Source organism: Chinchilla lanigera, unplaced genomic scaffold (assembly GCF_000276665.1).
Source record: "Chinchilla lanigera isolate Chin_1 unplaced genomic scaffold, ChiLan1.0 scaffold00063, whole genome shotgun sequence".
Lineage (NCBI taxonomy): Eukaryota > Metazoa > Chordata > Mammalia > Rodentia > Chinchillidae > Chinchilla > Chinchilla lanigera.
Genome location: NW_004955464.1, coordinates 5,050,287 through 5,065,850, shown reverse-complemented (window position 1 = coordinate 5,065,850; position 15,564 = coordinate 5,050,287). Strand labels below are relative to the sequence as shown.

The window sequence follows — 15,564 nt, the reverse complement described above, 5'->3', positions numbered from 1 at the left end:
GACAAGCCTCACCGCCCAGCCCCTTTGGTTCCCGGCAGGCCTTGCGGGGGGGTGGAAGATGGCGGCGTCCAGGTAGAGGTCTGGAGGAAACTTGGTCGGAATGGCGTTGGCGTCTGGGCCCGCAAAGCGGGCCTTCCTTGGCTCTGGACAGCTCGGCTTTGGGGGCTGTGGGATCCCGAGACGCGGGGCGTACGAATGGGGCGTGCGCTCTACCAGGAAACCTGGGCCTCCCCCGCTGGACAGGGTATATGAGATCCCCGGACTGGAGCCCATCACCTATGCTGGGAAGATGCACTTCATGCCCGGGCTGGCGCGGCCGGTCTTTCCGGCCTGGGACCGCGGCTGGAAGCACCCGAGGTTTCACCGCTCTCCTCCGATCCACGAGCATCCGCTGTACAAGGAGCATCCTTGCTACATCTTCCACCAGCGTTGCCGTCTCCTCGAGGGTGAGACCCCAGGATGTAACGGAGGGAACCTTGTTCCTGTGCCCCGCACTGACCCCTGAGGCCCCCAGTGTCTTTAGGCAAGATAGCGAAGCTCGGATTCCTGGCGAAATGGGGTCGAAGTGATGGCTGTCTTCTGAGAGTTGTCAGGAGTCGGTGGGGTGTAGAGAGCTGTGCTCTCAGGGAAGGAGTAGTAGAGTTGCACGGTGAAAAGACCTGCTTTCTAGGCCTAGCCCCGCTGTAACTCCCGGGGTGACTTTGGGCAACTCCTGACTTTCCTGAGACTCCAGTTCTGTGAAATGAATGGTGTGGTAGTCCATGAATGGTAGTCCATGAAATGGTAGTCATGGTAGTCCATGAAATGAATGGTGTGGTAGTCGACATGCTGGGGATTTAACTGTACACTTAAGAAACAGAAAGAGGGAAATGATAGTGAAAGGAGACAGCAGAAACAGGGTTTAATTTCCAGCCTTGTTACCTCATTTTACAGGGTGGCTAATTGTCAGAAAAAAGAAGTGATTTTCTTACAGGTGCACCGTGGGTTAGTATTGAAGCAGGTCTACGACTCCGATTTCCTAGGTTATTGTCCTTTTTCAAAGGTCAGAGATGAGGTGTTTTCAAGGAAAGGATCAGAGTCTTTACTTTCACCCACTTCTGTTCCTCTGTCACTCTTAAGAACGTATTGAAATCGTAAGCCAAAAGAAGACTGTCTTTTTTGGGCATTATCAGAAATTGTTTTCCAGAGTGGACAAGAGACCAGGTAGAGGGGAGGGGTGTTGTTGAGAATTCGTTTTCCCATCCCTCAATCTTTGCACCAAATCAGGATGGGAGGAGGACATGTCTTAAAAACAAAATGGTTGAAGTAAGTAGGAGTAGTATTTTCCAAGGGTAATTAGGAAACACAGAGCTCTGGCAGGATTTGGGAAGTAAGAGTAATCTTAAATTTGCAAAAACTGGTTAATTGGCCAGTCTGTTAAGCTACTCAGTCCTGTTCCTGCCAGCTGTTTTTCCAGCTGTTAAACACTTTCCAGGTCCTCACAGGATGCTGTGAAGGAACTTGCAAGATTGGGTACCCTTGAGTGACCCTGTAACAGAATACCAAGTGGATGAATACAGTAGCAGTATTTTTTTTTTTTTTAGTACCGGAAATCGAACTCAGGACCTTGCACTTGCCAGGCAGGCACTTGTGCCACTGAGCTATATCCCCGGCCCTGATAGCAGTATTTAAGAAGTTAAGATTACATTCACTTAACTAGGCTGAAAATGCATCCTATATCCTATGCTTTCACCACCCACAGAGAGGTTTTATAATGTCTGTAATGAAACTGCAAGATAGAGAAGCCTATTCAGACAAGGAAGAGATTATGGATTTTAGGGTAAACAGACTCAGGTTATCCCTCCAGCTTTGTCACTTTCAAGGTATGTGATGGGAAGCAAAAATTCCTTGGCCTGCGTTTTCTCCTTCATTTCATAAAGTCCTATCCTAAATTGTAGATAAAGCTACTGGCATAGAGTAGATGGTGCCATTCAGTAAGTGGCAACTCTGATTGTTACATAGTATGTATTGTACTAGTGAAGCATAAAATCTTAATGTTTTACCCATTTCTAAGTTTAAGGAACATTGGCAGTGGCAGCACTAAAACACAGTTTACCTGACTCCCAGTCCAGGGTTCTTTCTGCTGCACCACAAATGTAAACATTTCTAAACATTTATATTTCTAGTGTGACGTCCTATGAGCCTTAAAGTGAACAGTCTTGCCACTGTCCTTGCTTGTTCATTTATTACCACAAGAGAAATTGCCTGAGGTGTTTCCTACAAAGGCTCCCTTTATTCCCAGACATAGCTTTTTGAATGAAGATGTATCCCAGAGTCAGAATAGTGGTTTTTTTCCAGCGGGGATAGATAGTAGCCTGCCAACCAAAGTAGTCCCCAGCCCCCTGTGAACTTACAGGCATAATCAGTGAAAAGAGAGGATGGAGTACTAATTTTCATCTGACTGTAGAAGACTGGTGTATTTATTTATCAGAACTTAGTTTCTGGGGCTGTGCCTGTTTTTCCTTTAGGGAAGTCAGATTTGGGTGCCATAGTTCATGCCACTGAAAGTAGCTAGGCTCTCTTAAGTTTAAAGGGTCAGTCTAAATTGAACCTAGTTTAGTTTATACACCATCTTTTCTTTAAAGATATTTTGGGGAACTTAAAAATACTTTACAATATAAGCAAATTAAATTAGGCATAGGTAAGGATTGGAGATTTAGCTCAGTGGTAGAGTGCTTGCTGAGCAACAAATAATACACACCTGGGATCAGCTAACTAGGCCAGCTCCCTGTATTTGCAAATAAAGTTTTATTGGTTACAACCATGTGCACATGTTAATTATTATTTGTGGCTGCTTTTGTGCTACATTGACAAGGGTGAGTAGTTGTACTAGAGACTGCTGAAAGTATTTACTGTCTGGCCCTTTAAGAGAATATTTATTGACCCCTAATATAGAGAAAAATATTTTCATTTATTCACTATATCCAACCTTTTTTTTTTTTTGGAGACAGGGTCTCATTATGTAGTTTAGGCCAGTCCTGAACTCAGTGTGTAGCCCCTGCTGGCCTTGAACTTGCATATGCCACTATGCAGGAGTGAAACCCAACCTTTCTGTACTAAGGCCAGCGAGAAGTTCAGAAGGTCTCAGAAAGCACTCTGTAAGGAATAGAACATCCTTAGTATGATTCTTTTGACAAGTATAGCAGTATGTTACATAGTGCTGCTTCATGTAAAAATCTGTTTATTAAATAGTTCATTATAGAATATCAGGATTAATTTAAATAAGGTGTGAAAAATTATCTGTGTACATGGTCCCAAACTCTGGGATCCTTAAATTATTCATGAAGATCTAAAAGTGATTCTCATTAATTCCAAAAGTTGCTTTTGCTTGATAAGGTAATACAGGTCTACTCCTAGACTCACATTTAATAAATGAGGTATGTTGGGTTTTTTTAGTTGGAGCTGGAGTATAGATTCATAGGAGGAATCTTTCTTTTTTGGGAGGTGTGGGCAGGGTCTCACTATGTAGTTCAGGCTGACCTGGAACTCACTGTGTAGTCCATGCTGGCTTTAAAATCCCAGTGTTCCACCTGCCTCAGCCTACAAAGTGCTGGAATTACAGGCATGAGTCACCATGCATGGCCTCATAGGAATCTTTGACATCCATCATGTAATCCCATAGTCTCCAGTTTGTCTGCCTCCTGCAGAATTCGGCCATATAACCTCAGCTGTCTTAGTTCCTGTTTGAATGTGGCAAGTGCTTAATACCTCAGTCGACTAACTTCACCATCTTGAAGTAGGTGGTCGTTCTTGAAGTTGAGTTGAAATCTGATTTCCCTGGCTTCTAGTTCTTCTGATGCTGTCCACATAGGTGTCCCAAAACAAATCCAGGCCTCTCTTGAAGCAGCTTTTTCTACATGATGCTATGTGGCCAACATGAGCATCTCTTAATCAGCTTCTCTTTTTGTTGCTTTATGCTGATTACCCTGAAGGAGTGAAGCAGGCTCTCTGGCTTACCAAGACCAAGTTAATAGAAGGCCTTCCTGAGAAAGTTCTCAGCCTTGTTGATGACCCACAGAACCACGTAGAGAACCAAGATGAGCGTGTTCTGAACATTATCTCTCATGCCCGCCTCTGGCATTCCACGGAGGACATCCCCAAGAGAGAGACTTACTGGTAAGTGTCCCCTAAGTAAATAGGATTTCTGATTGGTGGGTCTTGGAGTCAGCCTGTTACTTAAGCCCCCAAATGTCTTGTCTTTTCTCCAAGCCCAATCATTGTGGACAACCTGATTCAGCTGTGTAAATCCCAGATTCTCAAGCACCCTTCTCTGTCCAGGCGGATTTGTGCCAAAAACTACTCATTATCTGCGACGTGGAGTCGAGGTGGGTCATCTTGTACAGCAGAAAGTCTTGATCTGTTTCTTTACGTTTTTACCCTCAGCTCTGCCGCCACATCCTTTCTCCCAAATACTTCTCTGCTCTTTCATGACCTGTTTTTTTAGGCTCAGGTACATCGTGAGTATCATTAGTTATAGCCCTACATTTTAATTTTGAATCATTTTCTGAGATTGTTGATTCAATCATTAACAGCTAACCTGTGCCACAATGAGCTTGGGAGTGCCTAAATGCTGAAGATAAGGAAATAAAGCATATTGAATTGTTCACTCTTCCAAATCCGTGCTGAACATTAGCTACTAAAGTAGCCTTGCAATAGTGCAGCTCTTTGTATGTGTCTTCCTCAGTTCAAATCCTTCACCATCTCCCAGTAGCTGAAACCATTTACATAGTCTATAAGGCTGTCTGATTTGGCCTAGTCTGTCTAGTCTTATCTTCTCCTCACACCTAAGTTATCCCAACTTTTCCATCTCGAATGCTCTTTTCTGTTTCTTCCTGTGACCAAATTGTACTTGACTGCAAGACTCAGCTTGAGCCCCTTCCCTTGGAGTCCAGGCTGGCTTTGTGTTCCCCCTGGGTGCTCCTTATGCTCCCATAATGCTTATCACACTCTGCTGCACCTGCCCAGTGGCTTTTCTGCCTCCCTGAGCTTTCTGTCTGTGAACTCCTGATGGCAGGACCCATGTCTTACTCCTTTTGTCCGCGGTGTCTCACAGGTCGTGGTACACAGTAGGAACTGACTGAAGTGTTGGTAAACAAATACCAGCTCTCTGATGTTGCAGGGATGTCAGAGGACACAGGTGTTCTCAGGGGTGGAGTCCTAGAGCCAGGAAACCAGCTGTGGAGTGATCTGGGACTTCGGGGCATCTATTTGGTCAGATTTCTCCAGCTCGCCCCTTTGCATATGCACTTCCTGGCAAGGAGTCAGCCTTGAAGAGGCAATGGCACCACTAAGGAAATTAGTGCACCTCATTAATGGAGGAGTCCTTTTTGGCCCATCATCAAGTATCACCTCTAATTAAACTGCCCCATTTGGAGCTGTCACTAGTCAAGGGATATGGAGGGAATTGAATCAGTAACCACATTAGAGGTCTGTGGGGAGAATGTAAAACCCAAGGTTAGGAGAGGTCCAGGCACATTTATGTTCCTTGCAAATTTTATGTGAGGAAACAAGAAATGCTTTGGAAGCTAATCTTGAGGTGTGATGATGATGTATTTTAACAAGCAGACCAAGGTTTATCAGTCCACAGATGTTATGTCCGTTTTTTTCCCAATAAGGGAAGCTGTGCACTAATTAAATGGCAGTATTGTTGACCAAACTGATTTTTAGGCTTATAAGACCAGACTTAGCTAGGCATGGTGGCCCACGACTATAATTCCAGCACTCCAGAGGCTGAGACAGGAGAATTACTATGAGTTTGAAGCCAGCCTGGGCCGTGTTGTAAGTTCAAGGCCAGCCCAAACTACATAGTGAAATCTTATCTCAAAAAAAGAAAAGAAAACCAGGCCTGACCCATTATGTCCACAGTGTGAGCTGACTTATTTCTGCAGAGTAAGGTGTGTCTCCATGGAGGTCTGCAGGTCATGCTCAAGGAACCTTACCAGGCGCATTTTGTCTGCTGGTGGTCTCCTGCGGGAACCCTGAGGGGCAGCCGTACATGCTCCCTGTGTCGTGAGTCTTGAGCTTGTTTCTGCAGGCCACCTGCAGCCCTGTGACATGTATGTACATCTGACCTGCACAAGGATTTGGCCCAGTGTTCACCCCCAGCCCCTGCTGGGTGACGTGGCCTCTCCTCTCCTTTGGTCCCAGCACTTCTCCCCATCCCACCTTCCCTGCCGTGTCACGCTGTGGCCATGTGGATATGTTTCTCCCTGGCGTTGCTGGTGTTACTCCCCCTTCACTTGAACACTTTTCTCCTTTCCCTGCCTGGCAGATGCCTACTTCGTAGGTTTTCAGCCAGAACAGTTTTATCCTCTAGGGGACATGTGGCAGTATCTGGAAAGATTTTTGATTGTCGTGCCTTGGATGGGGAAGGATGTTACTGGTTAAAGCCAGGGCTGCTGCCACACACCTTACAGTGCACGGGACAGCTCCCCTCACCAAAAAATTACCTGGTCTGAAGTGTGGATAGTGCCCAGGTTGAGAAACCCTGCTCTTTCCATCTTTTTTTTTTTTTTTTCCAATACTAGAGATTGTACCGAAGGAGCACTGAACTACATCCCTAGCCCTTTCTATTTTTATTTTGAGATAGGATCTTGCTAAGTTTTCTGGGCTGGCCTCAAACTTGAGAGTCTCCTGCTTCAGCTTCCCGAGTAGCTGGGATTATAGGCATGTGCCACCAGGCCTGGTCAGATGCCTGGTTTTAAGGCACTGCTTTTTTCAGGATGCTCCTCCCCAGGACCCCCAGAGAAGGCCCGTCTTCTCACCTGAGCTGTGTCTGAGTCTGGCTCCTACTTGTTGCTATAGCATTTGTCTCCTGGTGAGCACTATGAGAGCAGAGAGTGGCTGTCCTTCATGTCAGGTCCCTTGCTTAGAGCTGGTAGTTGGGAAGACGTGTGGGGCAGCTCAGACGCCCGGGGATCCCTAGGCCTCAGGGAACACAGGAAGAAGAGTACACTGCCTCCCCTCCTCCCCAAGCACCCCTGGACTGACATTCTGTCACTGAGTCCTGAGTTTGGGGTTGGCCAGTCATCTAAAAGAGCCGTCACAGACCTGAGGTGCAGGGGCTCTGAAAGCCGCAGATTCTGCTGAGCTGAGGAAAATTTGAGGCTAGGTTGGACTAATCATCTTTTCCCCCTTCTAGAGTCTGTTCTCCTTCAGGTCCGAGGTACTAGTGGCACCCGACTGAGTGCCAAGGATCCTCTGCCCCCCATCGCCTCCAGAGAGGAGGTTGAAGCCACTCAGAATCATGTTTTGGAGACTTTCTATCCCATATCCCCTGTGATTGATCTTCAGGAATGCAATGTGTATGACGTGAAGAATGATACAGGTAAGAAGCAAAGCCTTTTATTTGTACACTGCGTGGAGATGAGGGACATGTTTTTTCCAAAGGGAAGGGATCTTCTGAGAGCTTAGCAGGTGCCAGGCACTTTGTGTTCTAGGATCTGTGTGGCCAGCAGCTTGATCAGCAGATGCTGTTATCAAGAAGACGGTGGCTGAGGAGGGAGCGGTTTGCTCAAAGGCTGACTTTGCATTTGAGGCCTAAGAAGTAACTTTGTGACATCGGAGTTTAAATGGTGGTTTGAGGGGCGTCTGATCAAGGCCTCTCCTTTATTTGTAGGTCCTATGAATCCCGTACCCTCTGCCTTCCTGCCCGGCCCTTGCATAGGGCTCTGTCACTAAATGCTATCCCACAAAGCTCCACTGCTCCAGGAAGGAGCTGCCCAGCACACCGCTCCCTCACGAGCTGTAGGCTTCCTCCTAACCCTCTCCCGCCTCGCTGCTACACTCCCCGACTGGTCAGTGTAACCTGGCTGTTTGCTCCATTCCTTCTAGCTGATAGTTCCAAGACAGCAGCTTAGCCTTCCACCCCTCCGTGCCACCACCCGCTGCCTGTGGGTGTGGTGTGTTCTCCTTACTCTCCCGTGCTGGCCTTCACAACCCCCTCTTCTGTCTCCACCCTCATCTTTCCCTCGCCTCCTTCCCCCTTCGTTTCAGCTGCTCCTTCAACCTCATGCCCTTTGTCTCCACTGGGCTTTGCACATCTCTTCCCTGTGCTGCACTCTGGTCCCTTTGTCCCCTATTGCCTGCAGCTTGCCAGCGCCTCGCTTCCTCCCAGGAAAGCTGTGCTCCGTCTCATTGGGGCCCTGTGTCTGTCTCCCCACAGCACCCCGAGTCACCTTGGATCTAGATGTGATCTCTTCCTGCCTCCGCCCCTCTGGACTGAGCTCCCAGAGACGATGGCAGGCTCAGCTTAGGCCCTGCTCCTGGCTCCTGACTTAGAGCCTGGCTCCCAGTGAGTGCGGAGTAGCAGAGCAGCCCTGAGGACCAAGGCCCACAGGAAAGCTGCGACACTGGGCTGGTGTTCCCCTTGGGGATTTTCAGAGCTCGTACTTCCCAGCCTCTTCGCCTTTTACCCTATTCACTGACCCTGGTCACCCATTGTAGAAGCACCACCCTCCCCAGGGTTTACTCCTGACTACAGCAGGGGACAGTCAGGGCTGGCAGGGCTGTGGCTGAGGGAAGCAAGTGCTCAGTTTTGATGACTTGTGAGGTCTGAGGCAAGTCGTTGTTACTGACGCTAAAGTTCTGAATCTTGCAAATGATCGGTACTCTTTGAATAGGGACCGCAGCCCTCCGGTTATGCGTCTCCTAATGTCACTGTCGTCCAGGTGCTTGACTGAGAGGCAGGCTGTAGTTAGAGTGGGCATGGCAGAAGCGCCCGTCATAGGTTGGCGGCCGTCTTCTGTGAAGAGCCAAATAGCAACCATTTTAGGTCTCCCAGGCCACATGTGGTCTCTCACAGCTACCAGGAGACATGAAAGGGAGTGATATGTGACAGAAGAAACAGTGTTTATGAAAGTAGGTGGCAGGCAGTGTGTGGCCCACAGCCACAGTCTGCCACCACGCAGTACGAGGGTAGTGCCCACCTGAGGGAATCTGCGCCTCCACGCAGGCTGGCTTATCACCTGTGGGTCTGTCTTGCAGGGTTCCAGGAGGGCTATCCCTACCCGCATCCCCACACCCTGTATTTCCTGGAGACAGCCAACCGTAGGCGACACCGCTTTCATCCAGAGCAGTTGCGGGCCAAGATGATCCTGTTTGCTTTTGGCAGTGCCCTGGCACAGGCGCGGCTCCTCTATGGGGTACGTACGTATGTGGGGAAGACTGCTGGGCTGCTCTGCTGTGTTGGTTTCCTGCCTTCGGGATGTTGCTCAGAGTAGGGAGAGGGCGCGGAAGAATCTTAGGGAGAAGGGCTGCCCCAGGCCCCGTGGAGATGCATTTATCTCTGTGGGGCCAGCTGCTCATCTCTGCTTTTCCCAGACACAGCCCACAAGGTGTCAGTGGGCTCAGTTTCCAGATTATGCCCCGGGATCACATGGAGCTCAGCAGCAGTGAGTGGCGGGTGAGGATGGCACAAAGTGTCATCCACCCTGAAGCCTCAGTTTCCAGTGCTCAGCACACCGCCCTGCACTGCAGCGTCTCAGCTGAGGTGGCTCCATCGGCATCAGTGTCCTGGCCCTGCCTGCCAGCCCAGGCTGGCTTCTAGGGACCTGAGATGCTGCTGGGTGGTACCTCAGTCCTAGACGGGGGCCCAGGACCTAGGTGGTATAGAATGGAGGCTGAGTGGTTGAAGCCCATCCCAGGAACAACGGCCTCCACGGAAGGGAGAGCCACATAGGAGCCCTCAGCAGGCCTGGGGGAGGGCACTGAGGTGCCACTGGGGAGCCTCAGGCTATCCGCAAGTGGGAGGAAATTCTTGCCACAGTGTTTCCGTGCTCCTTGGTCTGGCACTAGGCGGGGTTGGGAGATGTAGTTGGGGTGGGAGTAGACTGGACTTTGCCTGTATTGGGCATCTACTGTGTCCTAGGCATTGATCAGGGTTCTTGATACTAGTGGTTTTCAAAATGTAGGAGCCTCATCTGGGAGCATGTTGGAAATGCAGGTAGGCCTGCTGCATCAGAGGCCCTGGGCTTTTGCTCAGAACTCAGTGTTTAAACAAACCCCTCTGCTAGGTAAAGCTGATACAACCCCAAGCTTGAAAACTCTGCACTAAAATTTGAGGACCATAGTGTGATTTACTCCTAGAAACCAGTCCCATGTGACAGATGCAGTAGGCTTCACTTTGCACACAAGGAGACGGAGGCCCAGAGAGGCGAGGTAACTTGCTAAAGGTCACACAGCTAAGAGATTAGCAGGTTGCCTGGGAGGATAGCTGAGTGGAAGAGTACTTGCTTAGATCCAATCCCAGTATAGGTTAGGGGTCATTAGCAGCTGTACATCTTTATATGACCTGTGTCTTTCTGATCCTCAGAAGGCCAGCTTTATTCCTGTTCTCTTACACTTTGTGAAGGCTGTGGAAGCTTAGAATCTGCCAGAGATCCCATAGCTACTGAGTGGGAAAGCAAGGCTCCCTCCACCTTTAAAGAGTATGCTGCCTCCCAGCTTGGGCAGTGGGAGGAGGTGGTCACAGGCCACACCTGGGGCCCGGGGCTCATTGTAGCTTCTGCACTAGCATTGCCAACACAGCCTGGATAGCAGTGCAGCCACTAATTGCCACCCAGTTGGGTAGGAAAGGAGGCCTCTTCCACCCCCTCTAGGTACAATTTGTTCCTGGGGATGTGAAGTTGAGCAATTATGGGAAGAGCCTCCATGTAAAAGGTAAAATTGCTGAGAAATTTATGTACTACCTGCAGTTTTATTGATCGGTAGAGGAGATAAGAGTCAATACAGAATTCTCAGCTAACACTTACAGGTACTTTTCTTTTTATTTATCTTTCATGGAGCTAAGAACAGGTATTTCTAAGGCCAGCAGCCCTGGTGTGACCCATGCTGAGGTCTGCCATTAGTTATGCCTAACGTCAGATCAACCCCGGAGGGGAGACGGCAGCGGCATTTTAAATCAGGGTTGCCCTGCTTCATGGGGCCTGCACTTTTGGTCTTTGTCCAAAAAGTAGCATTTACCTAATGGGATTGCTGCAAAGTCGCTATAGGTTGACCAGGCGATTTATCATCCAAACAGGGCCACTGCTGAGAACGAGAGGTGCTGCTGTCAGATACCTCAGAACACCAGGGACCAGTCAGAACAGTAGGGCTTTAAGTGATGTCACTGACTTTGAGCCTAGGTTTGATCCTGGCTCATACCTCATGGGTGACCTGGAGCAAGTTATGCCACCTCTAGGACCTCAGTCTCCTTATCTGTTAAGTGGGAATGTGCCTCTAGATTTGTGAGAGTAGAAATCCTGGCGAGATGCCTATGCCCAGGACACCTTCAGTATGTGCTTTCAGTGTGACGATGAGGTACCACTAGCTGGAAGACTTGGCTGATGAAATCCTGGGCCACATGGCTTCAGTGGACACTGCAGGAACATGGCCCGTTCTGAGTTGCAGTCAGAGCATGAAGCTCAAGCGACTGGTGGCTAGTACAGACAGATCAGGGTGTGGGGCACTTGGGAGCAAGGTGTCTGAGCTACTTAGGTTCCAATGACACATCTTTGTGACTTCTGACAAGTCATTTTACCTCGGTGAATCTCAGTTTCCTCATCTGTCAAATGGAATGAGAACTGAGTGGCAGTCCTCCAGGAGGACAGTTGATAGTTGATGTCACTGTTGTTGCCTTGAACTTGCAAGATTGTCATTAACCTCCCAGTTCACCTGCCCAAGCTCTGTGGCCAGGAACTGCCTTGCGTGGCGGGAACTCTTAGTTTCCTGTGCTCAGGTTGAACCATCCAGCTTCCTGGGGCTGTGAGGTACAGGAGGCCAGACAGAGGCAGACAGGGCCCTGGGCGCCTCTTGCCCCAGGGCGAAGCCATAAAATGGGAGCAAGTGGGTGGTAGGGCAGAATGAGAGGCCGCCTGGTCAGTGCTGCTCCTCGCACTCCATGGTTTCTGAGCTTTTACTTGTCCCTTTTCCTCTCAGAATGACAACAAGGTCTTGGAGCGGCCCGTGGTTGTGCAGAGCGTGGGCACGGATGGACGTGTTTTCCAGTTCCTGGTGCTGCAGTTGAACACCACGGATCTGGCCTCAAACGAGGGCATCAAGAACTTGGTCTGGTTGGAGTCGGACCAGCTCCTCTATCGGCACTTCTGGTGTCTCCCGGTGATCAGAAAGAAGGTGGTGGTGGTGAGTGCAGCTGTCTCCAGCTGGGCGGTTGGATCTGGGAGGATCTGCAGTCCCAGAGCGCTGGGGGGCTGCAGACGCTGAGGGAGGAGGGCCCGCCGCGGCACTGTCCTAGTCTGGCACGCTGGACCCGAGGTGTGATGGCCGAGGGTGCTGCTGGGCGGTGCCCAGTGGTGTCCCGCGGGGCCTGAGCACAGTTGCTAAGTGGAGTTGTGGGGCCTTTGAACACTGTCCTCATCGCTTCTGTGAGCAGTCCCTCAGCATGCCAGCATGGTTTCTCTTCCGAGACCCTGTCACCACTCTGCCTGGGCACACCAGCCTGCTCCGCCTCTCTGTTCTTATTCTCCGTCCCTCCCTGTTTTCAGGTCCTCTCCCTCCAGCCTCTTCCTTCCAGAATTTGAACTCAGCACTGGGCCTGTGGTCTGGTCGGTTGGCTCCCAGTTCGCCCTGAAGCTGCAGCTCCTGCTGTCGCACCATTGCCCTGAGCCTGGGCTGCAGCCCAGCCCTCACCCTGCTGCCGTCATTCGCGCCCCTCTGCACTAGCGTGTGCTGCTGAGGCTTTCCTGTTGTTTTTCTTTCTGGCCCATTCCTGCCCTCCCATGTGTGCAAGCCAGTGAACTGGTCATTTCCCCTGACTTGTAGCTCTTTCCCCGACTCTGCGGTGGGATCTGTCACCTTTGCTTCTATCTGAGCACCTGTCAGCTGTTTGAGGAACAGATTCATACACTGCTGCCTCCTGCACAGGGCCCCAGGCATCCAGTGCATGATGTGGTGTGAGCTGGGACTGCAGGCAGCAGAGCACTTGTCCTGCAGCTGCAGTGAGGGGGCTTAGGGAGGGGCTGTGCCGGTGAATGACCTGAGGAGTGCTTCCTGGCCTCCTGGCAACTGTCGCTCACTCCCTCCTCAGTGCCAGCTGCTTACGACCCTTCTTGGTGCTTAAAAGGGAGCATAGGAAAGGGAATGATTATCCAGGTACTGCAGATTGACCTGCAACCAACTGATTTTAATTGCTACCGTTAAACCTAGTACAGCGTCCTAATGGGCTCTGTTGTTTCCAGGAGCCGGTTGGGCCAGTTGATTTCCAGCCAGAGACCTTCAGGAAGTTCTTAGCCCTGTACCTGCACGACGCTGCATAAGCAAGGACATTCTGAACACTGACGCCTCTCCCTCCGAGGAGCCCGCATTCTGGGTGGTCCCTGGGACCTCTGTGCCCACTCAGCCTGGTGTTTTCCTTGGGAATAAACAGCCCTTGGCTGCACTGGATCTGTGTAGGTGTGAGTGCGGTGCCACGTTGTCCCTGCACAACTGCAGGCCATGGTGCCTCAGCGCACATCGTGACCTGGCTGAGCTCATCCTGAGTTTCCATTTCTTCACCTGAAACTGGTCCAGTGTGACCTTTAAGACCATGCCTGCCTCACAGGATGCCCCACACGGTGCCGAGCTCTTGCTGGACTACACACGGTGCCTGTGGGGATCTGAGCAGAGTATTCAGGGCAGATCCCCCACTAGTTTCCTGCTAGATGAGCTGAGCACCCCAGGTCACATGCCCTCTGCTCGTTCCAGTGTCATCAGGTCCTGGCCAGATGCCATGTGTCGATGCCACACACTTTGGCATCATGTTTGTCTTCACCCAGCTTTATGGTGAGGGCCTGTGTACCATCTCAAGTCAGGAAAGTCTCCACGGCCTGGTAGGTGTGAGGCTCCAGGGGCCTTGTGCAAGGTCCAGGGGCTACTTGGAGGCATGGGGAGCATGGCCAGCTCCTCCAGATTGTGGACACCCCACCTTGGTCTCCAAGGGTCTCCTCCCCAGCAAGGCCACACTGGAACCCTGGCACAAGTTGGGGCTGAGGAGCAAAAACCTGAGGTTCCCTGCTGCAGATCTTGAAGGGCAGCACAAACATCAGCTGTGCACAGCTCTGGAGTTCTGCCCACCTGGGAGTCTGCCCTCACTGCGCCTTCCAGCTTACCCTGTGGAACCCAGCTCAAATGCCCTTCCAGAATGCCTTGTAAGCTGCGGCATCTCCCTGGTCCCCAGAAGGCGCGGCCATGCTTCTGGGGCTGCACTCTGCTACTGTGCAGCACCAAGAGCTGCTTGGCCCACCCGCGAGGACAGCGGGAGAGGAAAGAGTCTGCAGGCTCAGGAACGAGCTGTGTGCACTAGCAGGACAGAGCAGGGTAGGGAACCCAGAGGTGGCTGGATGTCCAGACGGTAGCTACCAAGGGCTTGGGCTCCGTGGAGGGAAGGGCCAGCGCTGGCAGCTTGACAGACATTTACTTTCTGTGCCCTGCCTCTGCGTGGTTCATTTCCCGCCCCAGCCCCCGTCCTAAGTCCAGTCAGCCGCCTCCCCGCTCCCCCTTTTCAGTGAGAGCTGTTGCTCAGGGAGGAGCCCAAAGGGGCTGAGCCAGCTGCACCTGCAGTTCTGCTCCATCTGCCTCCCTGCCCAGTCCCTGTATCCAAGCTCTGGGGCGCCCTGGGCCCTGCCTTCTGGAGTCCATGGGATCTTGGGGCGACACCCCCAACACCACCATGGGGGCTGGGGTGGGCTTCTCGTCACTCAGGCAGGCTGAGAGGCCACAGCCGCAGCAGAAAGAAACCCAGTTTTGTCAGGCCGCATCAGCAGCCCGTCTGCCTGAGGAGCAGAGGGAAGCAGTGGCTGTGCAGAGCCTTGCTACAGGAGCCATGGCCTGGGCTGCTCGCCCGCCCGGGTGAGCGGAAGCCCTTGCTTGAGGAGGGCTGGGCAGGACTCCCTCCTCCGGGGCGCTCATGCTGGCTCAGTGCAGAGCCCTGGCGGCCCCTGCATCTCTTAGGCGGGGGCTGGGCAGTGAAGACACTTGGAGGACCAAGAATCAGTCCTGTCCAAAGGCCTGGCCTCAGAGAAGCCACCCGAGCAAGCCTCTCCAGGGCCACCTGTGTTGTGAAGGGAACCAGGAGGCCCCTGGAGGACCCAGGTGGCGGGTGGGGCTTCTTCCAGGGGGCCCCTCATTCTCTACCAGTGCCCCCATGGCCCAGCCCGTCTGTACCCAACCCCTGATGCAGGAACACAAGCGGCACAGGCCGTGAGTGCATGTCCCATCCTCCCCAGCTCCTGGGTGTGCAGCAGGCGCACAAGGCCATGGGGCAGACATGGCCAAGTCTCACCTGTCCAACGGGGATGTTCCCAATGGTTCCAAGGTGTCTACACCAAGGAAAAGCCTGAGGAAACCTGTTCCTGGTGAGGTCAGGATCAGGTGGAGTTGCAAATCCCATGCCAGACACATGCCCTGCCCCATCAGCAGCATCACCGGCAGCAAACCCCGGGTTTCACTGCCTGCCAAGCTGAACACTTCCCAACCCCACGAGGCAGGTAAGCCACTGCCCCCACTTAGAGGAGGAAACTGAGGCAGAGACGTAAATTAACCGGCCAAGGC

General features: G+C 51.5%; 1 protein-coding gene across 1 annotated transcript; it reads left to right on the top strand.

Moving 5' to 3' along the window:
- The first annotated feature begins 23 nt into the window (after nucleotides 1–23).
- On the top strand, nucleotides 24–13,414 carry Mrpl37 (mitochondrial ribosomal protein L37). Its single transcript, XM_005398529.2, has 7 exons — nucleotides 24–446; nucleotides 3,972–4,155; nucleotides 4,249–4,364; nucleotides 7,181–7,366; nucleotides 9,025–9,182; nucleotides 11,956–12,159; nucleotides 13,215–13,414. The coding sequence occupies exons 1-7, from the start codon at nucleotides 101–103 to the stop codon at nucleotides 13,290–13,292; spliced, it is 1,272 nt and encodes a 423-aa protein (XP_005398586.1). The 5' UTR covers nucleotides 24–100; the 3' UTR covers nucleotides 13,293–13,414.
- Nucleotides 13,415–15,564: the final 2,150 nt, after the last annotated feature.